This window comes from Pempheris klunzingeri, chromosome 11 (assembly GCF_042242105.1).
Source record: "Pempheris klunzingeri isolate RE-2024b chromosome 11, fPemKlu1.hap1, whole genome shotgun sequence".
Taxonomy (NCBI): Eukaryota; Metazoa; Chordata; class Actinopteri; order Acropomatiformes; family Pempheridae; genus Pempheris; species Pempheris klunzingeri.
This window is the reverse complement of record NC_092022.1, coordinates 5,364,250-5,387,480: the sequence shown is the minus strand read 5'-3', so window position 1 is coordinate 5,387,480 and position 23,231 is coordinate 5,364,250. Positions and strand designations below refer to the sequence as shown.

The following is a 23,231-nucleotide window of genomic DNA, read 5'->3' as shown; positions in this document are numbered from 1 at the left end:
TGATGCAGTGACATACAGGTGTAGTCCAGGACCCTGTGACATCACTGTAGGGCGTGGTCACAGGTGCAAGAGCGCTCTTCTGACCAAACACTCAACCACATCCATCAGTGAATCCAGGAGTGGTGAGAGGTGGGACTTTAAACCAGCTGGGCCAGTGAAACGTTGCTTTTGAGTTAAACATTGCTGTTAAGTTACTCTTTGAGGGGGCACTCCACTGATTTAATATTACACTGTACAGGAAGAGCTGAGATATCCTGACTAAGTCCTAGTGTGGGTCAAATTTCAAAAAGCTGAATCCTAAATTTCCTATAATGCAACCGAGCGTTCCTGATCCAACTTATTTGTGTTGTAGAAGCTCCTGGTTAAATACAAAAGATATGTAAGCGTGCTAGAAAATATCACGATCTTTTAGTCAAAAACATAAGTAGAGAAGTTCATATCAGTGAGAAACTGATATGAACTTCTGAGTCACTGATCTCAGAGTTGTGCAGAATACAATCTGCAGCTGAAATTAATTCAGTGATTTTTGCCTAACTTTGGCAACTATGGCCGATATTTACAACTGATGTTGACGCTGTCCAGGACACACTTGTGTTTATATGTTGAACAGATGCATACATACATAACACACACATAAACACTGAGGATGTTATCAACTCCTCCCAATTCGCAACTTCATAAGACTGTCTGCCTGGTAAATACCTACATCTTTCCAACTCTACCACCCCAGTTTGTAACACTGCTCATTTTCCAATTATTTTCTCAGACTTAATGACGGTTTTCCAGTGCAACAGACAGCATTAAACAGCACAGGCTGTGTGGTACTCTTCCTAATGAGTAAACTGATCTGTCTGTGTGAAATCAGTGGAGCGCCCCCCCAGTCTGAATGGTTGTTTTCTTTATGATGACCGCTTGGGCTCAAAGTGCTCAAACCTTGTGCCACTAGCTAATACTGTTAAAAGGCTTTGATTGTGAGCTGTTAATATTACACAGATGATCAGATTGTCGTCTTTACTATGATGAAGAACATCTGCAAACATATACACACATGCTGTCCATGTTTACTGTCCGTGGATGCCGAGCATGTCCGTCTTTTCTACTTGAGTGCTATGCAGAGCTTTCCGAGGATTTCTGCAAATTGCTGCTGTACGATACTGTAAACAGGAGTGAAACAGTACCTTGGTATAGGACGTATTTTGTGTGTGAGTTGTTTTGCATTTTAGGCCTTTTAGAGCAGAAATAAATCTAGTTTGATGAATGCGAATGGCTCCTCAGCGTGGGATTCTGATGTGTCAGCTGGGAGATACTGTTCTCACTGTGCTGCAGGGATGAACGTTGATGTTATTGTGCCTTTCCATCTACCCTCTCCTCTTTCTTCTTCTCTCCCTCCCGCCCCCCTCAGAGGATGTAACCTCCTCCAAACAGGAGAGAACCGCAGACAGATGAAGAAGACACTGATTTATTAGGAGTCAGAAAACAGACAGGTGTTCGTTAATGATTTCTCTCTTCCTCTCCCTCCTCCTTTCCCAAACTCCACCAGTGGCTTTGGCCCTGGGCAACTCCTCTGACTTTTATTATATCTCCTCTCCTCCTCCTACTCCTCCTCCTCCCACTTTCCTCCTCCCTCTGTTTCTCTTATTTCACCTTTGTCGCCCCTTATGTTTTTTTTATATACACAAACCTCTCTTTCTCCCTCCTTTTCGTCTCTCTTGGCCACATTCATCTTGTGATTGTTATGATTGCTCTGCGTTCCTCTGCCATGGCCTGCAGGAAGAGTGAGTTAGTACATGTCAGTGAGCACAGGTATGCACTGTGGACACCGGCTGGCTCATTCACCGACTGCCATAGCGAGGAAGGAGATGCTTGCGTGCACAGGCTGCAAAGCAAAGCTACTTTTAGAAACATGTTTTATTTGCATTTCTGATGAGGCTGAACCATTTCTGAGATGTTGATGCAGATGCACTGCAGAGCTCAGTCTGAAATCAGTATCATGATATTAATAAGGATGTGTTCGCATTATTTCCGGAATCAAAATCAGTTAGGGTGCATTAAACAATATGGCCAATTAATCAGGATACAATTCCACTGACTAGTGATAATTAATTATTTTGAACACCCACCCACCCATCAACACCCATTGAACTTGAGCAACAAAACAAAGAAATCAGATGAAGACAGCCTCAACTCGCAAATATCTGCCTGTTAGTGAATATTTCCTACATTAAAGCTGCATTTGGTTTTGTATTTACTTATTTATTTTTGTTAAAACCTGTTGAAATACACAATATTGACATATTATCACCTTATAAAGTTGGCAGTGGTCATCGTTAACATTTTGAGATTCTGAGTTTGCAGACCAGGACGAAAACGGACAAATAGCTAAAAGAGGATAAAATACTTGATAAAGCTGAGAGAGGCTGCAGTGGCATGGTAATTATTTGAGTTAACCAGTACAAATGAGACCTTACGCACTTCATTTGATAAATTATTAATATAAAATGTTAACTGGTTTAGCTTCAAAGCCCCTCTGTATCACCTCTGATCGGTGATACCAAAGGAAAATCACAAACAATTATCAAGCCTTTAGTGACCTGTTTTCCTCCAACAAAAAGGGGGACAATTAGACGTCCACCACTGCTGAGTAAACCAGTGTCCTGAGGTAACCTACCCCCCCCCACCCACCGTCACCACCACCCACCGCCATTCTTTTCATGTTTGATTAGTGAACATAGCTGATACAGCAGCAAGTGGGGAGCACTGAAAGAGATGAGAGAGTTCAAGCACGCTGCAGCAGCTTCTTTCTGTCACCAACTCACAAAGCTGCAAAGCAGGCAAGTGCACACACACACACACACACACACACAGGCATTTCTAGCAATGGATCACACACTGATGCAAATAAGCACATGCACAAAGACAAACATGCAAATGTGCACTTTTGTATGCAAGGAGTCGTGCTTGTTTTGAAATTTTAATGTGAGAATGCACAGCTCACACATTCAACACAGGACACAATACACACACTTTTGATAAAGTAGACCCCACCGCCCTTATATAGGCACACACATACACATTGTTCACTCTCCCAATCAAGGAGCAACATTTTTCTATCCAGGTATGTCTGTCCCCTCCCTGTCTATGTCTCACTCTGTCTCAAAGCAGGTGCTGAAATCAGACACTAAATAACTATTAGAATTAGAGGAAGGGCAGGAGAGGGGGAGGAGAAAGAGAGAAAATGAGAGAGCTCTTCCCCAACAGTAGCAGAGAGAGAGAGAGAGAGGGAGAGGGAGGGGAAAGGAGCGAGAGGGAAGGGAGAGCTTAGAGAGGGGATCTGCATTGTAAGTAGCTGTGAGAGCAGCAAGTGGTGGCTGTTTTTCAACCTGTTTTTGTTGTCCTGAGGAGGCGGAGAGAACAAGAAGAAGGAGAAGGAGAAAGCCCAGGCAGAAGAGCACAGCTTTGAAAAGCCTGAGCTGAGTGAGAGAAAAAAGAAGAAGAAGAAGAAGCCAAGGGAGGAGAACGGAGCAAAGAAGCCGGGAGGAACACAAGGCAGCAATGGATAGCAGAGTGGCTCAGACTGACCCTGGGATGGCCTGGATTCTCACACTGCTGCTGGCCACCATCCAGCACATTCACTAGGCTGCTAACACCAATGAGGTAGAGCACTGAGAAACAGCAACAATAACTCCGTCACATAATGAGCGAAGCAGAGAAATAAGTTCACATTCCATGTTCCTGTCGGTGCCTTTTTGCTCCAAGTTGGAGAATGAGAGTGAAAGTTGAGCTGAGTTATTTGCCTGAGAGTGCAGGCTCTGCTTTGTGTAGTGCACCAGGGAGGAAGTAGTGTTGTGCAGCTTGTCAGGTGCATTGCATATATCTGACAGCATATATGGTCTGAAAAATGCTTGATATTGTTGTCTGTCCTGGCAAAACCAGCCTTTTAAATGAGTTCTTTCAATACATGCATGTGCATTGCCCCTCTGCATCGCCTCTGCATTTGACTGTTTGACAGTTTTCCCACCGTTTTCTCTGTCCTGCAACAGCAAAAGTTGCAAGTAGCCAAATATCTAGCACAAGCAGATGCATAAATCCTGCCAGTGAGATCATTAGCCTCCATATTCATTTATTCTCTTGGAAGAACTTGCTGCTTGCATCTATAATTTTTCCAGCAGCTCCCTAGGCAGTGCAGAGTGAGGTGAGCCTTGAATGTGATGGTTACAGTGCAGCAATGAGTTGTTGCAGAGCGGGGCAGGTAAGTGCATGTCTCGAGTATGTTGGATGAGGGGTTGTTAAAAACTGTACATGGCTGAAACTTGGCGCCGCAGCTCGCACACTCCTCTCTGTTTTCCTTCATGGGACATTGTAGCATAAGACTCAAACACCTTCTCTCTCTCTCTCACGTCGTAGCTTCAGGCAAAGACAGAGCCTCAGGTTGTTAGAGTGTACAGGGATCTGTGTGTGTGTGTGTGCAAGTAAATGCAGGTATTCAGCATGTACTGTTCACTCATGTGAAGCCTTGTCTGGATGTTTACACTGCTTCATGAGTGATAAACAACAACACAAGGTTATGATGTTTTATTTTGTGGAAGCTGCTCCCCTTCTTCTTGTTGTGACCCATATGGGAAACACCACCTTCCAGACTTTTTTCTCAACATTTTCCAAACTCCATCTGCAAGAAGGTGTTCTGAGGTGATGGCTGCCTTTTCTGTCTGCCTTCCCAATGACTAAGTGTATTGTCACGTGAGTTGACTGCCTCTGCTGTGTGTGTGTGTGTGTGTGTGTATGTATGGGGATAGTCTGGAGGTACATTATTTAGGCTGGAGCACAAATAGATAGCTGTGGGTGTTTTCTGGATTATCTGATTTACTACGGTATGTCTGACTCAAATGCACCACCTGGGCAGACGTGTATCAGCACAGGGCATAAATCAGGACCTTGAACTGTTTTACTGCGCTTTATTACAAGACAGCAGACTTCTGATAACTATATTGTTTTTTGAGTAGCCACCACGGAGATTCCTCATGATTGATTTCCTCTAGCTGCGATCGAATTTCAGCGTGTCAGCACACCTCTGTACTTTTGATTTCCATCTGCATGTCTGCTCATATCATACACACACATTTATAACTCAGCTTACCACAGGGCCCCTCCCTCTTCCCACTTCCGCCCACAACTTTATGTCTGGAGAGCACCTGCCCCATCACCTGCCACTCAGACAGTAGGTGTCTGCGTGTGTGTGTGTGTGTGTTTTGTTGGGAAGAGGTCCAGGATGCCACACCTCACCTTCCTCCCACCCCATACCTCCCTCACCTTCCCCAAGTACCGCACACTTCGCTGCTAACCTGAACGTGACTGTCTCTGCTCTGCATGTTGCACCGACTTTGTTCTCTTAAAAGGAGGCTAAAATCAATAAGCATCCTTGACTGCAAACGACCTGCTCTTTAAATAACAGTGAGACTGATATTTTGAGGTGGCCCTGTCACTTTCCTAGCCTTTTGGCTTGTGGCCTAAATAGCAGCGGCCTTAATAGCCCATAATAACAGTCCTCGCTCCTGCATGTGTATAGTTGAGTTTCTTTGTTTGTCTCCTGCCTCGGTTTAGTGGTTAATTTCAGAGGAATGAGCTTGCCAAGTCATCCAGAGAATGTGGAAGAGTCTCCGTGTGTCAGAGGCTCTCATCTGGGGGTTGGGTGCCTCTCAGGTTGGACATGAACTTGTCCTCAGACCTGGACTATAAAACAGACCACCTATGGAGTCAAAAACCTTTGCATTCAGCTGCTTTTCCAAGACAAACTGAAATCTCCCTGAAAGCACACGCTGTTCACTTCTTGGGTAGTAGTGCACAGGCGTTTGTCATTTATTAGTTCATCTGTGTGTCAGAGAACATTTGGCCCGTGCATGAAGGTTAAAACTGGAGCCCAGAGGCGATGTATGCTGAGCGCTGCCCAAGCTGCACACCTGTCTAGCACTGTAGCCCTCGGGTTATTTCACAGTGTGACTTAGCCAATAAGACGCGGTGTGTGTTTCACATTTGTACTCATGCGAGATCATAAGTTTCTGGCCGAATTCGCTTCTTCTCTAATTTTTCGCCCCTGCTCCTGCGAAACCACACAAACGAGGTGTGGCTTTCAAGTCCCACAGCAGCAGCTCTTCTTTTCTGTCTCAGCGTCTTTCAAGGGCGTTGAGCTCGCTTTCAGCTCATCGCTTTAATCCCGATGACACTGCTGGTATTCAGAGTTTGTTTGTTTGAATAGTTTATCGCTTTAGCTCTGAGTTAAAGCTGAACCATTTCTGGATGGTCAGCTCGTTAAAAGGTGTGCTCCACTTTTCCCCCGATCACGTTTCAAAACAACAAGCAGCCCAGTGGATTTCTTGTCCATACCTGTCCAGATAATAAAAACAAGACGTAGGGTGCAGAGGGTGGGGGTGAGGAGAAACGGCTGGTGCTCAGCTGAGGAAAAGTGGAGCAGAGAGCTAGAAAACAGAGATAAAGAGAGAGCGAGTGAACACAGGAGCAGATGAATGCAAGAGATGCATCAGCAATTTGTCGTAAAGTAGGTCAGCCTCTTGAGGGCTCAGTGGCAAAGGATCAGATTGGAATCAAAGTGCTCTGACTGACAGTTTCAGTACAGAAAACACAGCCTCCTCCTTTTCAATGAACATAAAGCAGAACATAAAACACCTGACATGAAACTACAACAGATGCATGAATGGCACTGAGTTACTGCAAAGCTTTTACTGCTGATTTGATTGGTCGATTAACAGAACGGTAATCACCAGTAACTTTGAGGACAGGTTAGAGGAGGAGGAGTTACGGTTTGGCTTTTTGATTGACAGACTTAAACATTTTAAGGATAAAGTTAGTGATATAATATATTAAGACCAAAACCAACCATGCATTAGTCCATCTCTCAATATTTTCTGACCTCCCTACCCCGTCTTTGGCCATCAAACCCACTCATACATCTTTAAAACAAATCAATAATATGTAGTGTCAAGAGGCTGAATAAACAATGCATTTTGTGGGGACTATTTTTAGTGGCAGAGTAAAGCACATTTAGCGCTCTAGTGACTATTTACTACAGCAGGATGGTGAAAATAAACTGCAGTGCCCGTGTTCATAATAATGGTGTTTTTAATAGTTTTTGGACAACAATGGAGCTTTATGGCACAGAGGTATAAGATATATCAGGCTTTGGCTACACAGAGGACACTTTATTGTTGTTTATTTAGTGGCTACAAAACAGTAGGCCTATAGGAATATATAGAAAATCACTAGCCTTATCCTTTTAAATGTTTTTTATCAAGTTGTTTGCTCATTCCAGTTTAAATAAAAGGATTTGCTGCTTAATATCTGTTTCATATCGTTCTGATCTTTGGGTTTTGTACTGTTGGTCAATAAAGTCTATCTAATCTAATCTAATCTAATCTAAAAGAGGAAATCTGAAGATGCCACTTTAAGCTCTGCGACATTATAATGGGTATTTGTAACTTTTTCATAAACTAAACATTAGCTTTAAAAACACACTTTTAATCCACAGATTAATGGATCATGAAAATAACCATGAGTTGGGGCCCTTTGACATGTTACATGTGACTCATTACTTTTAATCCACAGTGAGTTATTTTCTTTTGGAGGAGTTATTGCTGAAACATAAAATGGACTCATGTTGATGACGGGTGGATTTTTAAAGATACCGACTGGGAAACGTAATTTGAGCTGACAATGTGTTTTTTTTAGATGGATTCCTAATGTGTTGGATTTAACTTCTCTTATGGGCATGCAAGCTGCCGTAACATCCTAAATCAGCACTCCTTTTCTTAGAATCTCTGCTCACATACAGATAACCGTCGTCTGTCAGAGGGTGCTGATTATGAGATTTTCTGGATTTACTGCTTGTTGGATCCTCGGTCCTACATAGACTTGGTAGCTTTTGCGACTTATGACAAAACGCCATAATTAGACCGGGTTATTTCCATAAGTTTGTCAATAGCTCCTTTGTATCTTTGCGATCCTGACTGTATGCCTCTTGTGTGTCAGCTTATCCGGCTGCAGTTGTTATGGTGGCGGAGTAAAGCGGGGGGGAGGGGAGGTTAAAAGGTCCAAAAGTCTTGGCGTTTACGTGTGAGATGGTCGCCATTTTTTCAGGCTTTTAAATGAGAGATTGCTGTTTGTCTGTTTCTGTTAGCGGGAACCCCGCTGGGTGAGACAAGGTCAGGGGAAGGCCTCTCTACGTCTTGTCGCTTTCAATCACCGAGAGGTCGAGTCTCAAACACACACTCACATTCAGGTGCGCCTTGTATGTGTCATAGCTTTGTGTGATTGTAAGCCAGGTTGTCAGTGTGCATCTTCATAGTGTCTCAGAGGGTCGTGGGTAAGTTGCCTGAGGCTGTGAGGAGGATTAGGAGGACCCACACCATGTGTAAACATTTGGGTATCTCCCCCACCCGCCTCCTCCGTAGCCTCCGGGGTGCTCACCTGTCTCAGTGGGTGGAGGCTAGAAGAAGAACGAATACCAAGAAACTCCCTGACCCGAATTCACTCAAACATTCTCACACCATTCAGGCGTCTGATCTTACAAAAAAATGCAGCTTAGTGCGTCACCGTGACATCTGGTGTGCTTTCTCTGATTGGAATTCAAGTCTCGCTGAGGAGTTTGTTTTGATTGAGAGATTTAGATGAAGCCAGTTAAAATACCAAGAATATGTCTGTCTGGCTTTCCATCCAGATATTTTAGGTGTACATCTGAAATGTAGCGTGTTACATTGTGCTGCCATCAGCTTCATCACTTGTCTTAATCAATCTAACATCCATGATAAAATATGGAAAGCATGTCAAGAAATGAAATGGAAAAATAATAATAATCATATAACCACATGAGTAGAAACTATTTCAGAAAACTCAGTGCCACATCATTTATGGACAAAAACCTGCTCACCTTAAACTATGAACTCACTGCATGTCTGAATTTTGTCAACAAGTTCCCAGTTGCCCTTAGTTGTTCGATGTCAACACGTCATAATTTGCATCAAAATAATTGGATGGAAAACACAAGCCCGTAAAAGATGTGGTGAAGATTTGAGGTTTGTATTTTAAAGCTAATTTCCACAGCCGCCTGCAACAACTCACCATAACTACACAAACAACACGGCCTGCTCCATCGTTCAGTAAACACGGGTATTAAAATATTCTGTGCTGAAAACACTAATGACTCCAAAAAAACAAAAAAAACACATCCTTTATGACATTGTATTGTTTAAACTTTGCAAAAGTTGAAAGAAAAACTTCCAACGTTGATGGAAAATGTTACCAAGCTGGTTTCGCCCGGGAGGGTGGTTTTCCTAGAAGTGACGCTGAATGATGTCATGTCTTGTCTCAGCAGACAATGTTGGGCTCTTTAGTCTACTGCTTGGCAATTAGTGGTCTAATGTGACCAAGTTAAACTGCGATCTCACACACACACATGAGCTGGTCACACCACACTGTGAGGACACTCCAGTCTGTCTGACCAAACACACCGGACTTACGCTCATGGAGAGAAACTGTGTGAGGGGGAAGGGACAGACAGCAGGGTTTTCCCAACAAGGTTTCCACAGCCTCATCAGTGTTAAGAGATAAAATATTTAAAACACTACAAACAACTAAAACAGATCCCCCCAATATGATTTGTTGAGACTTTTATCTGTGGTCAGTAGGTACCACAGCGACATAGCAAAGCTCACAGTGTCTGTAATTCAATAAAACATCTTGTGAAGTTTGTTTTAACTTTGTACATTTAGCCTGACATCATGTTCATGTCTGCTCCTTTCAGAAAGTGATATTTTGTTTTGTTTTGCTCTAACCCATCAGTTGGAACAGACTTTTTCCTCAGCTCCTAGTTGCTCAGAGCAGTACATATAATATTTTTCACAAAATCAAAGAAATAAACAGATTTAAGAGCTTGTACTGCTGGGATCTCACCCATGCTTAACATTGTTTTGTAACAGTTTTTCTGCTTTTTTTCTGGCATAGGAAGATGATGCCCACATGTTCTTAATGCTGCCAGCAAAGCTCTGATTGGCTCGGTCTGGAAACAGATTACTTATTCTGTATAACACCATGCAAACTACTGGGAGAATAACTGCATTGGCTGATATGTTGTGCATCAGTGATCACCTAGTTGTAGAAACATCCATGTTTGTGCATCTTAAAAGAAGGTTGGGAATGTCTTGAAACTCAAGCAAAACAATTTTTGTACATTTCACACAAGAAGTGACCTTGAACAAGCGTCTCTGTCCTGGAAAAGCCTGACCTAATCTCACAAGCTTATTCTTAGCTTGGAAAACATCCACCGTAAGTGGTTGCGTTCAGATCAGCAAACTTCAGGCAAAGACACAAAAAGCACCCTCATCAGATCTGAATCCTGGTTCAGGAACGGTTAATCCCAATCTGTGGCATCTGTGAGGCTGCAGTGGAAATACACGTACTCACAGTTATGCACAACTAAATGATAAAGCTGGTGATGTTCTGTGTTTTTATGTTGTGCTCCATCTCTCAGTGCTGTCTGACTTCACCACCCTGCCCTGCCTGCGGCACTGAGCCCAAAACACACTGGTTCCTACTGAAGATACAAGAAAATGTGTCGTGAATATATAGTTTCATTTTAAAAAAAAAGACCAAATGATTCCATGGAGTAGTTTTCAGCAAATGTGACTGAAACAGGAGCACCTTTTTTTTTTTTGGGGACTATTTTCACCTGCGGATTAAAACTCGTTTGGTCCTGTAGTGACTATTTACAGCAGCATTCCAATAACTTAAAATAAACAGTGCCCATGTTCACAGTTGGATCAACTCATTGTTGCTTTGAGGCTTTTTCATGTTTGTTGACAATAAGAAAAATATAGAAAACTCATTTTTTAAAGCGCTCATTCTGCAGTTTAGGTGAAATTAGAGATTTCTAGAACTGCTGCTATGTTTTATGAGTTTAAAATGAGAGGCAAAGACCCCTAACAGCCCCAACATGTCAAGGACTCATGCAGAAGAAGCTGATGTTGATGTTTGAATGATATGTTGATCTCTAACCAACTTGAAGTGACCCAAGCAAATACCTTATCGGCCTTGCAGGACCACACTGAGCAAGACAAAGTAGGCCGTTGTTTTCAGGCTAAAAAAATCTCATCAGACAGCTGAGAATTTGTCGAGTCATTCATCGACAGTGAGACTCACATGCGCACACCGAGTGTTCGTTGACGACATATTGAAAATATATTATGATCATCATCCACTCTGAAACATTAAGTGCACTCCCACTTTAAAGCAGCGTTACCATCACACTCCCTGACATTACAAAAGTAAACAGTGTAGAAATGTATTTCTTCACCCTCATGAACCGCAAACAGCTCCAACAGTGGATCCATTTGTTTTAACACCCTCATCTTCCCCCTAGCGAAGATCAAACAAACTTAAATTATGCTATTACACAACACTTGGCTCCATCATGAAGCTGAATCAGCAATGGATTTATGCTCATATTTATGTGATACACTCCATTAAAGGATTATTCCGAGACCTTCAAGATGAAAAAATATCACAATTAAAAATGCTCCTCGTATGGCTGCTGGCATTAGAGGCATGCCAGAGTGCCATTCATTAAGTGCTGTATGCAGACATGGCGTCTTAGAGCAGCCTAGTGAAATTACAGGGGGAAACACTGGCAGCAAAGTCCATAACAGTCACAAATAACACCCTGCTATGACAAGGGAAATTACACGTCTTTGGAATTGAAATTTTAATAGCGTGATATAATTGTGTCAGTGTGAGGAATGCGCAGTACGTGTAATCGGATGCTTTTATGTTTTGATAAATGTGGCGGTGAGGCTTATTGTCAGCTTTTGAAATCTTAGAGGTTTCTTGATCAAATGAGTATATAACTGATCTTCTACAAAGAGGATGTTGATTCATGACGACTTGGCTCTTGGTTGGAGGATTATGTGAACATTAGTTTATTAGGATAGTTTTGAAAGATGAGACAATTATGGAAACCGTTTTCTAGACAATACAGTGCAGACTAGGAAATAATTCCTATTTAGTCTCATATGACAGACTGTAGATAGAGGTAAGTAAAGTCTGGTTACTGCTGTGCATCTACAGCAGGATTACACTATAACCAGCCAGTAATCGCATCCAGACACCAATAAGCTTGTGTCATTATGCAGCAGTGGTCTGGATGTGTTTATATGGCTCAGTGGCTGCACTATATGAGTGGATCAGAATAAGCAGTTCCCACACCCTCTCAGGTGTCCTGTGCTCAGGGCAACCTGGCCCAGGCACACAGATAAAGGCTGCCTTTGTCTGCAGCAGGGAACAGGTAACCATTTGTGCCTGCACTGGCGTGTGTGTGCGTGCGTGTGTGTGTGTGTATGTGTGCACTTGTGTTTGTGCGTGCATGCATGCATGCAAACATATGTGTGAGTGTGAGGAAGAAACAGAGAGCGAGAGAGAGATAGGATTGACTGGGCTGCCTTCCATTGCCACAAGAACAGGTGTGGCTTTTCAACAGCCTCATATTCACAGAGCACAACACATGTGCGCTCAATACAAAGGAAGGTAAACTATGATTTCCAGTCTGTGATTCTGCAGGCGAACAAACATCATTATGAAACACAGTTATTCTTTCAGGAAAAGCATTAATTTACGCTGTTATCCTATTGAGAGACCTCTGCTCATGTAGATTACAGGTATACAGTCTAATGTGATACCACTCACTGTAATGTAAAATATACATATCTCATAAAGATTTACAATGTGTCCGCATGACATTTAAACTCTAAATTTTAAAAATAGAATTGCATTATTGGAAAGTATTATTTCCTAGAATTATCCATGACAACGAACCTGCAGTGAGTGGATGTGGTTGTGAACAAATAGATAAGAGATAAAGAAGTTAACAATTAACATTCACACAATGTGCCCTTCTTTGTGCCCTAAATCACACACTATACAAGATACTAAATGTTTGTAGTATGTAGCAAAGAAAATACATTTTTTGGTAGATAATACTGTCCCACAATGCAACACAATTTACCTCAAGTGTGTCACTAAAATAAAGCCACGAGGCTCAGACATACTATCTAGAAGAGCAGTAGTTAAGGTTTCCTGTTAACTGATAAAAAAGACAAGAAATCAACCCTGAAAGTAGGATGGTTATTGAGTGATTGGCGAAATGCAGCTACAGTAAATAACTTCCTGCTTTATATAAAGGTTTTAGACATAATGATCTGGGAGAAAAAAATATCATCTTCCTTTAGCTGCTTGTATTTAATATTTATAGTTTTTATTGCCAAAACTTGTATGAGCTGAATGGTCCACAGGAACTCATTTTGGTTAATGTGTTGCCTCTTTTTTACTTTTTACTCTTTTTACATATGTATGAGGCTGAGTGTGATGTCCGTCTGCGTCTCTGCAGTTCCTTTTATCTGGTGTTTAAGTCAAGTTGAGGATTTCCTGTCCAGGAAGCCGGAGGAGAAGAAGAGACAGAGCTCCTCGAGTGTGTGTTTTAATAGCCTGCCAGGGAAGCTAAGTTTATGAGCCGCTGCTGGATTTGAACACACACTCACTGTAAATATTCGATCAGGAAAAGGTGCCTGCTAGCTAAGGCTGACTGACAGGGACAGGCAGAGTGATGGATGTGTATGGATCTGAGGTCAAAGGTGAAAGTGCTGGCGATGTGCTCTCTTTTCCTCTTGTCTGTCCGTCTGTCTGAGTATTGTGGTATCCTGTCTGCAGCTGCTGTGTGTGTGTGTGTGTGTGTGTGTGGATGTTAAGTACAGGGGCTGAATGCTGGGAGTAGAGAGGTCTTTAATTAGAGCAGGAAGACACGGCTCAGGAGACACACTACACCAGACTTAGGTGTAAGTGTGTGTCCATGCAGGTACGTGTGTGTGTGTGTGACGGCTGGGTTTTGACTGGGAAACATCCTGCACGTGTCAGTAGTTTCAGGGTCCATTTTGCTAATACCTGGAGTGCCTGCTCAGTGTGTGTGTGTGTGTGTGTGTGTGTGTGTGTGTGTGTGTGTGTGTGTGTGTGTGTGTGTGTGTGTGTGTGTGTGTGTGTGTGTGTGTGTGTGTGTGCGTGTGTGTGTCAAACAGTTAAACATTCAAAGTCTGTCTGAACCGTTTATGAAACTTGCACACCACTGCTCACTGGTCATTATAATTTCAGCCCATTTTACTTCTGCACAGGTGATTTAAGAGACTGTAAACAGTAAAAAATTGTTTTTCTTAAAAACAACTGATAAATTGATGCATCTAAAAAAAAACAAGTATAAGCCTGATTTTGTCTGATTGGCTGTTTCTACTGCAGTAGGAGCAACGTGAGAAAAGACCACAGGCCAAAGTCTCATTTAGAAAACATACTGAATAATTCTCTTCCCTTCTTTTACAGTGCCCATGTGTTCATTCAGCCATGCTACCCGGGTATGGATTCTCACCTTTTCCTGATTTCCAACCCCACCTTCACGCTTTTCGCTGCAGAGGAGAGAGTCCCAGCATGTGGATCCCTGGCTCAGGAGAGTCCCAGGCTCTGAGCGAGGCCCAGGAGGACAGGCCTCCCTTCCACCAATGCCACCACAAGCATGTCGCTGTGTGCCAGCAGGAAACATTGGCTTTTATTGAGCTACAGCCGCCAGTGACTCCTAAACTTAACGGTCTTGGCTCCGTTATTCCAGACGCACAATGCACAACACACTCGCTGCCCCTGAATGGCTTCAAACACACACTAAATGAGCTGAATGACATGCAGAATGGCTGCCACAGGACAACCAACGGCCGTGAAACAACGCTGAATTTGAACTGTCATACATCTGCAGGTGACAATGGCCTTGAATGCCGTAATGGCAGCAGGACTTCCTTGCGGGAGCAGACTGAAAAACCTCGTGCTGTCACAACAGTATGTCGTCCTCTCCACGCCGCTCTCAGCCTCCCTCTGTCGCTCCCTCTGTCCTCTCTGTACACAAACAGAGACTCCTGGGAATCTCAGTTACCTTGCTCCCCATCCTCACCTGAAGGTCCTGGCTTTCAGAGCCCAGACTCCTGCCAGCCGCAGAGGAGGACGTCACAAAGTTCACTGAAAGAGAAATCTATCCGTGAGTGTGTAACTTTTTAGGCTTTAGAATCTCTTCACATGCTTCTGCTTAATTTTAATAGTTATTTTTCTTGTTTTCAGGGCGAAAGATGCAGGTTTATTCCCCAGACAGTCCGAGCGATGAATCTCTCAGCAGCCCAATCCTGGACGCAGACTACATCTTCCCAGGACCTTTTGCATCTTTCCTGGAGGAAGACCTCAGTGGATTATCTTCCCTGGAGGCTATTTCTAGTCCTTCATCCACAGACGGTCTCTCAAACCTCAACCATGATGATATTTTTAATCTACCTGCAGAACCACTGCAGATTATAGAGGACTCAATACCAGGGGAGGTCGAGGACGGTGGGACTGTAGAGACGTCAAATGCCACAGGAGGGAGCTTTTTGTCACGCAGCCGCCAAGGCGATCAAGAGCGGCGGCGCTTCTCAGCTTCAGAACTGATATCTAGACTGCAGCTGTCTCAAAGGAAGAGCTCCTTCACCTTGAAGCTGGGGAAGTCGCTGTCTGCTCGGGTCGCCTCACGGGACAGACAGAACTCCAGCAGCCTCAGCCCCAACGCGGACTGTGAGTAGACAGCTGAGCCAACATTGTGGTAACATTTCTTTGAGACGTACTACCACAAACCTAACCAAGAAACAATACCACATCCTGCAAACAGTGATTAACTGACACGTTCAGTGGACTTCTCCTTGTGCAAAAAGCCTAGAAGGTGCATTTGGTGGTCCAACTTCCAGGTCCTTTCCCCTCCCTCTCCACTTCGTTTCAGTTTTTCCACCGAAGCCCCTCCCCGTAGATGAGGCTTCATGCAAGTGCAGGCTAGTAACCAGGCCAACAATGGTCACGATGGGACGAACAAAACATGAACTAAACTCCACATAGGTCGAGATAACAACTGTTGCCTGGCTGTATTTTAGCTAGATGCTTGGTCCTTATCTCAGTACTAGTAAGTCTGTTTAGACATTAACAGTTCAACTTTGCGATAACAGTAACATTAGAGTGTTGCCGGGACAAAACATAAAGGGCCGCTGCTCCAGTCATAACATCCATAAAGTCATAAAATCCATGAAGTCTTTACGCTGTGTGCAAAGACAAAAAGATGCTTTTATAAACTCACCTACTGAACCTTTAATCAGCTGAGGAAGTGTGTCCCTAAACAGAGCCTTTCTTACAAGGTCTCTCTCCTCTTCTCTGCACCACCTGCCTTTTGTCCTCTTTAGGTAAGTCCAACTCCAAGCACCGCAGCTCTGGAGGGTCCAGTGACAGCGCCCCCCACAGTCCTGTAGGACCTGCTCCTAGTCTGCTGCCCAGCAGTGACAATGGCATGCCTTTACATCGGTGGAGCTCAAAACTTGGGTAAATACGGACTTCAAATTTCTCAACACAGAAACTGCAAAACTTATAGAACGTGTATTGATATCAGTTCACGTTTTCTTCACAGAATGCGAAAGAAATCCATAGAGGAGGACTTCAGTTCACTTCCAACTGTTACTAGTTCAAATCGCTTGTCACGGTTTTTACCTAGCTGTAAGGTTCCCTGAACTATTCATTTCCCTAGTTAAACCAAGATTTGCACTTTCATGTAACATCCTTTTTTTACTTTCAATCTTTCCTTCAGCGATTCTGTACCAGGAGTACAGCGACGTCGCCATCAACAGAGAGATCCAGAGGCAGCAAGGGAAGGAGCCTGGCACAGAGGAAGAAGGGCTCAGGGACGAGGGGTCAGATGGGACCCCGTCTCCTTCTAACCTGTCTCCATCCAGTTCCTTCCGCTCATCCCGAGGCTCCGCTTTTGCGCTGTGGCAGGACATCCCTGATGTCCGAACCAGCGGCCAGCTCGACAACTTCAGCAACGAGGAAAGGAAATTACAGGAGGTGAATGAGACGTTTAAGAATTTTGCCACAGCTGTTTGCTAGTTCATGTGCTGCAGAAGGCTGGCTTACATGCTGTGTCCACTCAATTCAGGCAAAGTTTGAGCTGGTGACGTCTGAGGCGTCGTACATCCGTAGTTTGACGATTGCAGTGGACCACTTCATGTTGTCACAGGAGCTCGCAGAGTGTCTTGGAGCTCAGGATAAGCAGTGGCTCTTTTCCAAGCTGCCTGAAGTCAAAGATGTCAGTGAAAGGTGAAGTAATGCTGCTGATGTTTCCCTCAAGTCTTTGTTTTAACATCTCAGTTATGGTGTCTCCTTCTCTGAGTGTATTTTCTGCTCACTCGTTGCCTGTAGGTTTCTTCAGGACCTGGAGCGCAGGCTGGAGGAGGACATTCTGCGTTTTGATGTGTGCGACATCGTCCTGGAACACTGCCCGGGTCTGCGGAGGGTTTATTTACCTTATGTGACCAACCAGGCCTATCAGGAGCAGACATACCAGCGTTTGCTGTGAGTAACTACTTTCAGTGTACGTATGTTAAATCATGTGTTGGAGCCCCGAACATAAACGTACATGTACAGTATGCAGCCACTATCTCTCTGCACACTGATGGCTGAAGTGCATCTAAGGGTGTTCAGGTGTTATTTTACACCTGCATGACTTAACTTGCAGATGGTTCAACTGGAGAAAGCTGAACATTTTTTCTGAGGGTAAAAACCGTGCTGGAATTTAGTCTCACTTTGACTAAAAGTCATTAAAGTGTTTCTGTAAATGTACTTGTCCTGTCCTCTCAGGCACGAGAACCCTCGGTTCCCCGGCATCCTGGCTCGCTTGGAGGAGGCCCCCGTCTGCCAAAGACTTCCGCTGACCTCTTTTCTAATCCTCCCGTTTCAGCGGATCACAAGGCTTAAAATGCTGGTGGAGGTACACGATTAAACATTCACTGCAGAATTCATGTTCGCACTTGAAACCCAATTATGTGGAACTGTAAATGGGGTAATATTTGGACCAGCTAAGCAATTTGCCAGAGCAGGGCTTTTTTTTTTTCCCTCTAGCTGTGCATAACAAGAGTATTGTTTCCTCTTTGGCACGTCTTCAAAAACATCTTTATTTTTCAGAATATCTTAAAGAGGACAACACCGGGCTCCCGGGATGAGGACACTGCCACGAAAGCTTTCAATGAGCTAAAAAAGGTGGTTATTATCATCCTTAATAGCCAGTTGGAAGAGTAGCAGTATTATCACTGGTGAGGCACAACAGTAATAATCATGTCGGTATGTCTGTCCTTAGATCATCAAAGAATGTAACTCCAGTGTGCAGTCAATGAAGAGGATGGAGGAACTTATTCACCTCAATAAGAAAATAAATTTTGAGGGAAAGGTGATACATATTTGTGATTTTACATATTTGTGATTTTGCACCGTTGGCTTTGACGACATTTTGTACAGTGTTTCTAATTCTCTGATTTACCTCCGTCCTTTGTAGATCTTTCCTCTGATCTCTCAGTCCCGCTGGCTGGTGAAACACGGCGAGCTCCTGGAGGTGGACACTCAGACGATGAGTATTTCTGGATCGAAGCTCAAGTTACCCACCAAGCCCGTGTACCTCCATCTGTTCAATGACTGTCTCCTGCTGTCCAGGAGGAAGGAGTGAGTGACACACCGTCCACACAAAGACACCAAGAACTGAAAAATTGATCCACACTTCTACTCATACTAAAGTTTAGTTCAGTTACTTGGATTATTGTTATTATTTCTTTTGCAACATGCATATCTAAATTGTGTGTCAAAGATTTCTCCTTATTGCCAGTTATAACTATAACTAATTTAAAATAATTTTTTTTTTTTTGAGGGGGGAAAAAGAAATAGAGACATTGGGGAGGTGCTGTATCTTTCTACCACAGATACCACAGCAAGCAAACACTGTCGGGGGTCCACAAAGAGGACATTTCTGTACAAATGGCATGTGGCTACTGTCGTAAAGGAATAGTTCAACATTTTGGGAAAGCCGTTTATCCATCTTCTTGCTGAGTGCTCGATGAGAAGATTGAATGCACGCTCATTGGACTGTTTCTTGGCTCAGTGCAGTGATTTTCCAGAGTCTTGAGGTTGCCAGGCAACCAGCGCAGACTCCAGCTAAGCTAAACTAACTGCTTTAGATGATATTACAGCGGTATTTAGCTCCTCATGTAACTCTAAGCAAGAAAGCGTAAATGTCAAACTGTTCCTTTAAGATAGAACTTGTGCTTCTTTAAAGTAATAATATGTTTAATTCACACATTTCTGACCTTGTCACCTCCCAGTGGTAGAGTCAAGTAAATGGTCTGTAAAACAACACAGGCTGCACCAATCTTCACCAGGATAAACATATAAACATATACCATCAGAGTCATTTCAAAGACGCTACAACCACTTCAACAATCACATGGTGGCTTTAAACATTCACCAGCTGGTTATTAATGTGAAAAAATGAGATACATTCTGTTTGCAGGGGATTTTGATTCCATCTTTTTTGCAGTACATGGAAGTTCATGGTGTTCGTGCACGCCAAGATAGGAGAGCTGAAAGTGAAGGATCTCAGTCAGAAGCTGCAGGGCATCTCAGGCTTCATCTTCCACCTGCAGCTGTGCGAAGGCCAGCAGCTCAAACACCAGATCCTCCTCAAATCACACACTGAGTGAGTAAAAGTGCTTTGTCAGCGCCGAGTCAGCAGTCAGTTTACTTCAGTGCAGAGTGGATGCTTCAGCAGACAGCGCTCTGACCGTCCCTTTTATGTGTCTACTAAGGAGCGGGAAGCAGAGATGGATCACAGCGATGTTTCCATCTGATCCGCTCGAAGACATCGAGCAAGCTAGTGAGACTGATGGTCAGTAAAGAGCTTTAGGTGCACTATGAATCACTGGATTTAAACCTTTTAATCCTCTCATTCATCCTTTTCCTCTTAGATATCTCCCAGGTTCAGTGCATCAAAAGCTATCAAGCCCAAGAGCACGATGAGTTGACACTGGAAAAGGCCGACATCCTTCATGCTAAGACCATTACAAGTGATGGTAAGAATGTGGATAGAGACTCTTTCTCATAAACTGCATTCCAACCTCAACCTGCACCTGAATTAACATAACTTGTGGCCATAAAAGGTTTGGTTTGTGTGTGTCGCTGGCTGCCTGAGCTTTAAACAAGCAGTAGGTGTCAGTGTGCAGTGGTTTGTTTGATGTCTAATGGATGTTTTCTTTCTCCAGGCTGGGTTGAAGGCATCAGACTGTCTGACGGGGAACGGGGCTGGTTCCCCAAAACCTACGTGGAGGAAATCACAAGCCGCAGCGCGCGCCTCCGCAACCTCAGAGAAAACATCCGCATCAAATGTGTCACACAGAAGCTGGAGGGGGAAGACTAGCTATTTTAACTGTGACCGGTCGTGTCTAAGGTGCATTTCTAAGCCTCTGGATCACTGGTTTAATCTTAGGTGGATGTGGGACCTTCGTATAGTATGCAGATGCTAAAACAGAGATTTATGACTGTCCTTCGCATGGATGCTACACTGTGTGTCACCTTTTTCCTCTAGCATGCTAAATTAAAGCTTTTAATGCTCCTTCGCATTTTTAGTTTGAAAGGCTTTTACACAATAAGAGTCCACAGTTCACATTAGGACAATAATTCCACACAGAGGTCTCTAAACTTTGTAGGGGTTATTATTTTATGCATGCTTTCTGTGAATGCATTTTATAACCATTTTAAAGTCTAAGAACATTTTCAAGCTTCCCTCTGGTAAATGTGGTGTACACGCATGCACATTTACCAGCACAGGTAGTAAATGTAAACATATCCAAAGGTAAATGTGGGCATTTCTCAGTGGAACTCGCGGTCTGTCACTATGTTTTTCTTCTGTCGTGTCCTGTGGCCAGAATCTGTCTTATACAGTCAGCTGAGCTCTGTGGGGTGCAGGAGATTCACCCATATTATACCTCAGCATCAGAATATCGCTGGAGGCAGATCCTGCTGCTGCTGAGCAGCATCAGGACACATCAGAGGACTTTTATCTTTTGTCTTTGCCCACACTGAGTGCTGAGTGCTGCTTCAATTTCAGAGGGCAAATGAGAAGTAGCTCTGCAGCGTAGTCCTTATACTCAACAAAAATGTACAAGCAGAAATGAAAGTGGGATGTGTTTTTCCAATAGCTGACACATTACAGTGCATCAGTGTGCAACTGTTCATTTCCATCCATAATTTAAAAGATGTGGATTGTTGCCTCTTTGTTAAAGACTCACTCCCTGTATGTGCTGTGCTCTCAGGGCTCTGTAGCAATAATTTGACAGTGTGAACTCTGAGGGTTGTCCAAACAAGGCAACTGCAAAATGATGGTTTCATATCTTTTTTTTAGGGACGATTTTCACAATTCAACTGTAACATAGATGAAGGACAGATTATCCTCTTCACGAGGCCGCATCACACGAATACTGTTTTCTGTTAGTACCCTAATCTGATCAAAGGATGAGAATGACGATATTCTGTCTTTTTTATTATCATCAACAACAAAAGACAGACCAAAACCAGCAGGGACTTGATGCTACTGACAGGAACTCTCTTTATGTTACACTCTGGTAGAGATTCTTCCTCTGTGCCGCAGTTTGTTCCCTTAGAGCTCCATTGATCACTATTAAAAACACACCGACATGTTCCTTCTTTATGGTGAACACACACTTCAGTCTATTTTGATTTGATCCAACATACACTATACTAGACTACTATACTGACTAGAGCACCCGATGTGTATTAATCCGCTGCTGAAAACAGTCCCCGAACAAAAGCACTATTTACACCTGTTTGAGTAACATTTGTTTTCATTTATGCCTTCATGGGGGTGGGGAGGGGGGGTTCAGGTTGCGACTGAGCACCCCAGACTGGGAAAGGACAACTCATTTTCATTCCCCAGGCATGAAAGACAGACACATTGCCGCCTTCTTTGGTGTCTGATACTAACACGAGATGCAGCCTTCCGGGTCAATATCAGACGCCGTTCATTCATTCCAAGCAGTTCTCGGTTCTCATTGTCAAATACTGACGCCTCTGACCGTGTAATATTGCTGCAGGCATACCAGACCTTCATTGTCGTGGTAAACACGTGGTTAACGTTCAGAAATTGTCACAGTTTCATTAGGTTTAGTTTACTAAAACTACTTTATGGGGTTTAAGAAAAGGGTTCAAATTAAGAGTGTTTCTCACATAACTTTAGTTCCACTTTTGGTTTCTTATGGGACACATAACCCCGGTCTCCTGGGTCAAAGTCCAGTGTTCAAGCCATCCAGCCATCCCTCCTCCTCCATAGTCACACTTTTATACACAATATTTTATACTCTAAACTATATTTAACATCTCATAAAGATGCTACAGGGTGCCTTGTGCATCAGTATCAGACACCAAAGGGGATGATAAAGCGACAACTTGAGGACCAGAACGGGCTGAAAAGGAGTTCGGATATTGTTGGTTTCAGTCTTTTCATTTAGAGAAAGAAAAATATAAAATAGGCCCAGCCTTGTCCTTTAAAAACCAGGAAATGGACACTTGGACACTAAAATTCACTTTGGGACGTGTTTACATTGACCACCTGTTTTATAAATGTGCAAATTCCACCTCACATATACTACTTTTACTGCTAAATATTAACATATTACACTAATCACGCTGGAGAAATACTGTCATACACTAAGCACTGAATCACAATTAGGACTAAATCATCCACATTGTTCCCCTTATCAAGTGTATAAATCCCCAAATGACCAATAGCACAGTCTAACTGAGCTGAGGCCTGTTGTTTCTGAACCACTATAATTAACATTCAGATGTAAACTCCTCCAGTGGCACATGAAATGTTTGTAACCCTTTTTTTTTTTTTCTATATCTGCGTTGTTAGTTGTAATTTAAGTGGTTGCTGTTGCAGCGTGTGTATTTATACTCCTCTAGCTGGTTGTTCTCTAAGGAGATTCTGATGTAAATTTACTTCACTGTAGATGGCTTCATGTATAAAGAATAGAAAACGGTTCATTTACGTTGATGACTGAAATTTATGTGAACAAAGATAGATATGACAGATATTACATTTCATTACTGTAAATTTTTCAGTTTGATTCATTTCTAATACCACAATAAATATAAATACTGTAATACACTGGATGTTTACTGCACACTACTGTAAATGTTTAACCTTGGAAATAAATACAGATACTTCCAGATTCATATGCTATGTTGAA

At 43.1% G+C, this 23,231-nt stretch overlaps 2 protein-coding genes across 2 annotated transcripts in view; one reads left to right on the top strand and one right to left on the bottom strand.

Moving 5' to 3' along the window:
* Window positions 1-7,111, bottom strand: part of LOC139210208 (solute carrier family 25 member 45) — a 180,195-nt gene extending 173,084 nt beyond the window's left edge. The window contains exon 1 of the mRNA XM_070840208.1: window positions 7,101-7,111. The gene's annotated coding sequence lies outside the window, so the exon portion shown is untranslated. The remainder of the gene's footprint in view (window positions 1-7,100) is intronic.
* On the top strand, window positions 3,359-20,548 carry arhgef19 (Rho guanine nucleotide exchange factor (GEF) 19). Its single transcript, XM_070840206.1, has 16 exons — window positions 3,359-3,654; window positions 14,419-15,118; window positions 15,199-15,681; window positions 16,335-16,470; window positions 16,556-16,641; window positions 16,733-16,989; window positions 17,081-17,241; window positions 17,344-17,496; window positions 17,782-17,911; window positions 18,106-18,180; window positions 18,278-18,367; window positions 18,473-18,636; window positions 19,505-19,663; window positions 19,773-19,852; window positions 19,932-20,036; window positions 20,226-20,548. The coding sequence occupies exons 2-16, from the start codon at window positions 14,440-14,442 to the stop codon at window positions 20,378-20,380; spliced, it is 2,913 nt and encodes a 970-aa protein (XP_070696307.1). The 5' UTR covers window positions 3,359-3,654; window positions 14,419-14,439; the 3' UTR covers window positions 20,381-20,548.
* Window positions 20,549-23,231: the final 2,683 nt, after the last annotated feature.

Coding starts and splice junctions, on each gene's coding strand:
- arhgef19 (XM_070840206.1), top strand. CDS start 14,440: ATGCTACCCGGGTATGGATTCTCACCTTTTCCTGATTTCCAACCCCAC. Junction 15,682..16,334: donor CCTCAGCCCCAACGCGGACT/GTGAGTAGACAG, acceptor TGTCCTCTTTAG/GTAAGTCCAACTCCAAGCAC. Junction 16,642..16,732: donor GTCACGGTTTTTACCTAGCT/GTAAGGTTCCCT, acceptor TCTTTCCTTCAG/CGATTCTGTACCAGGAGTAC.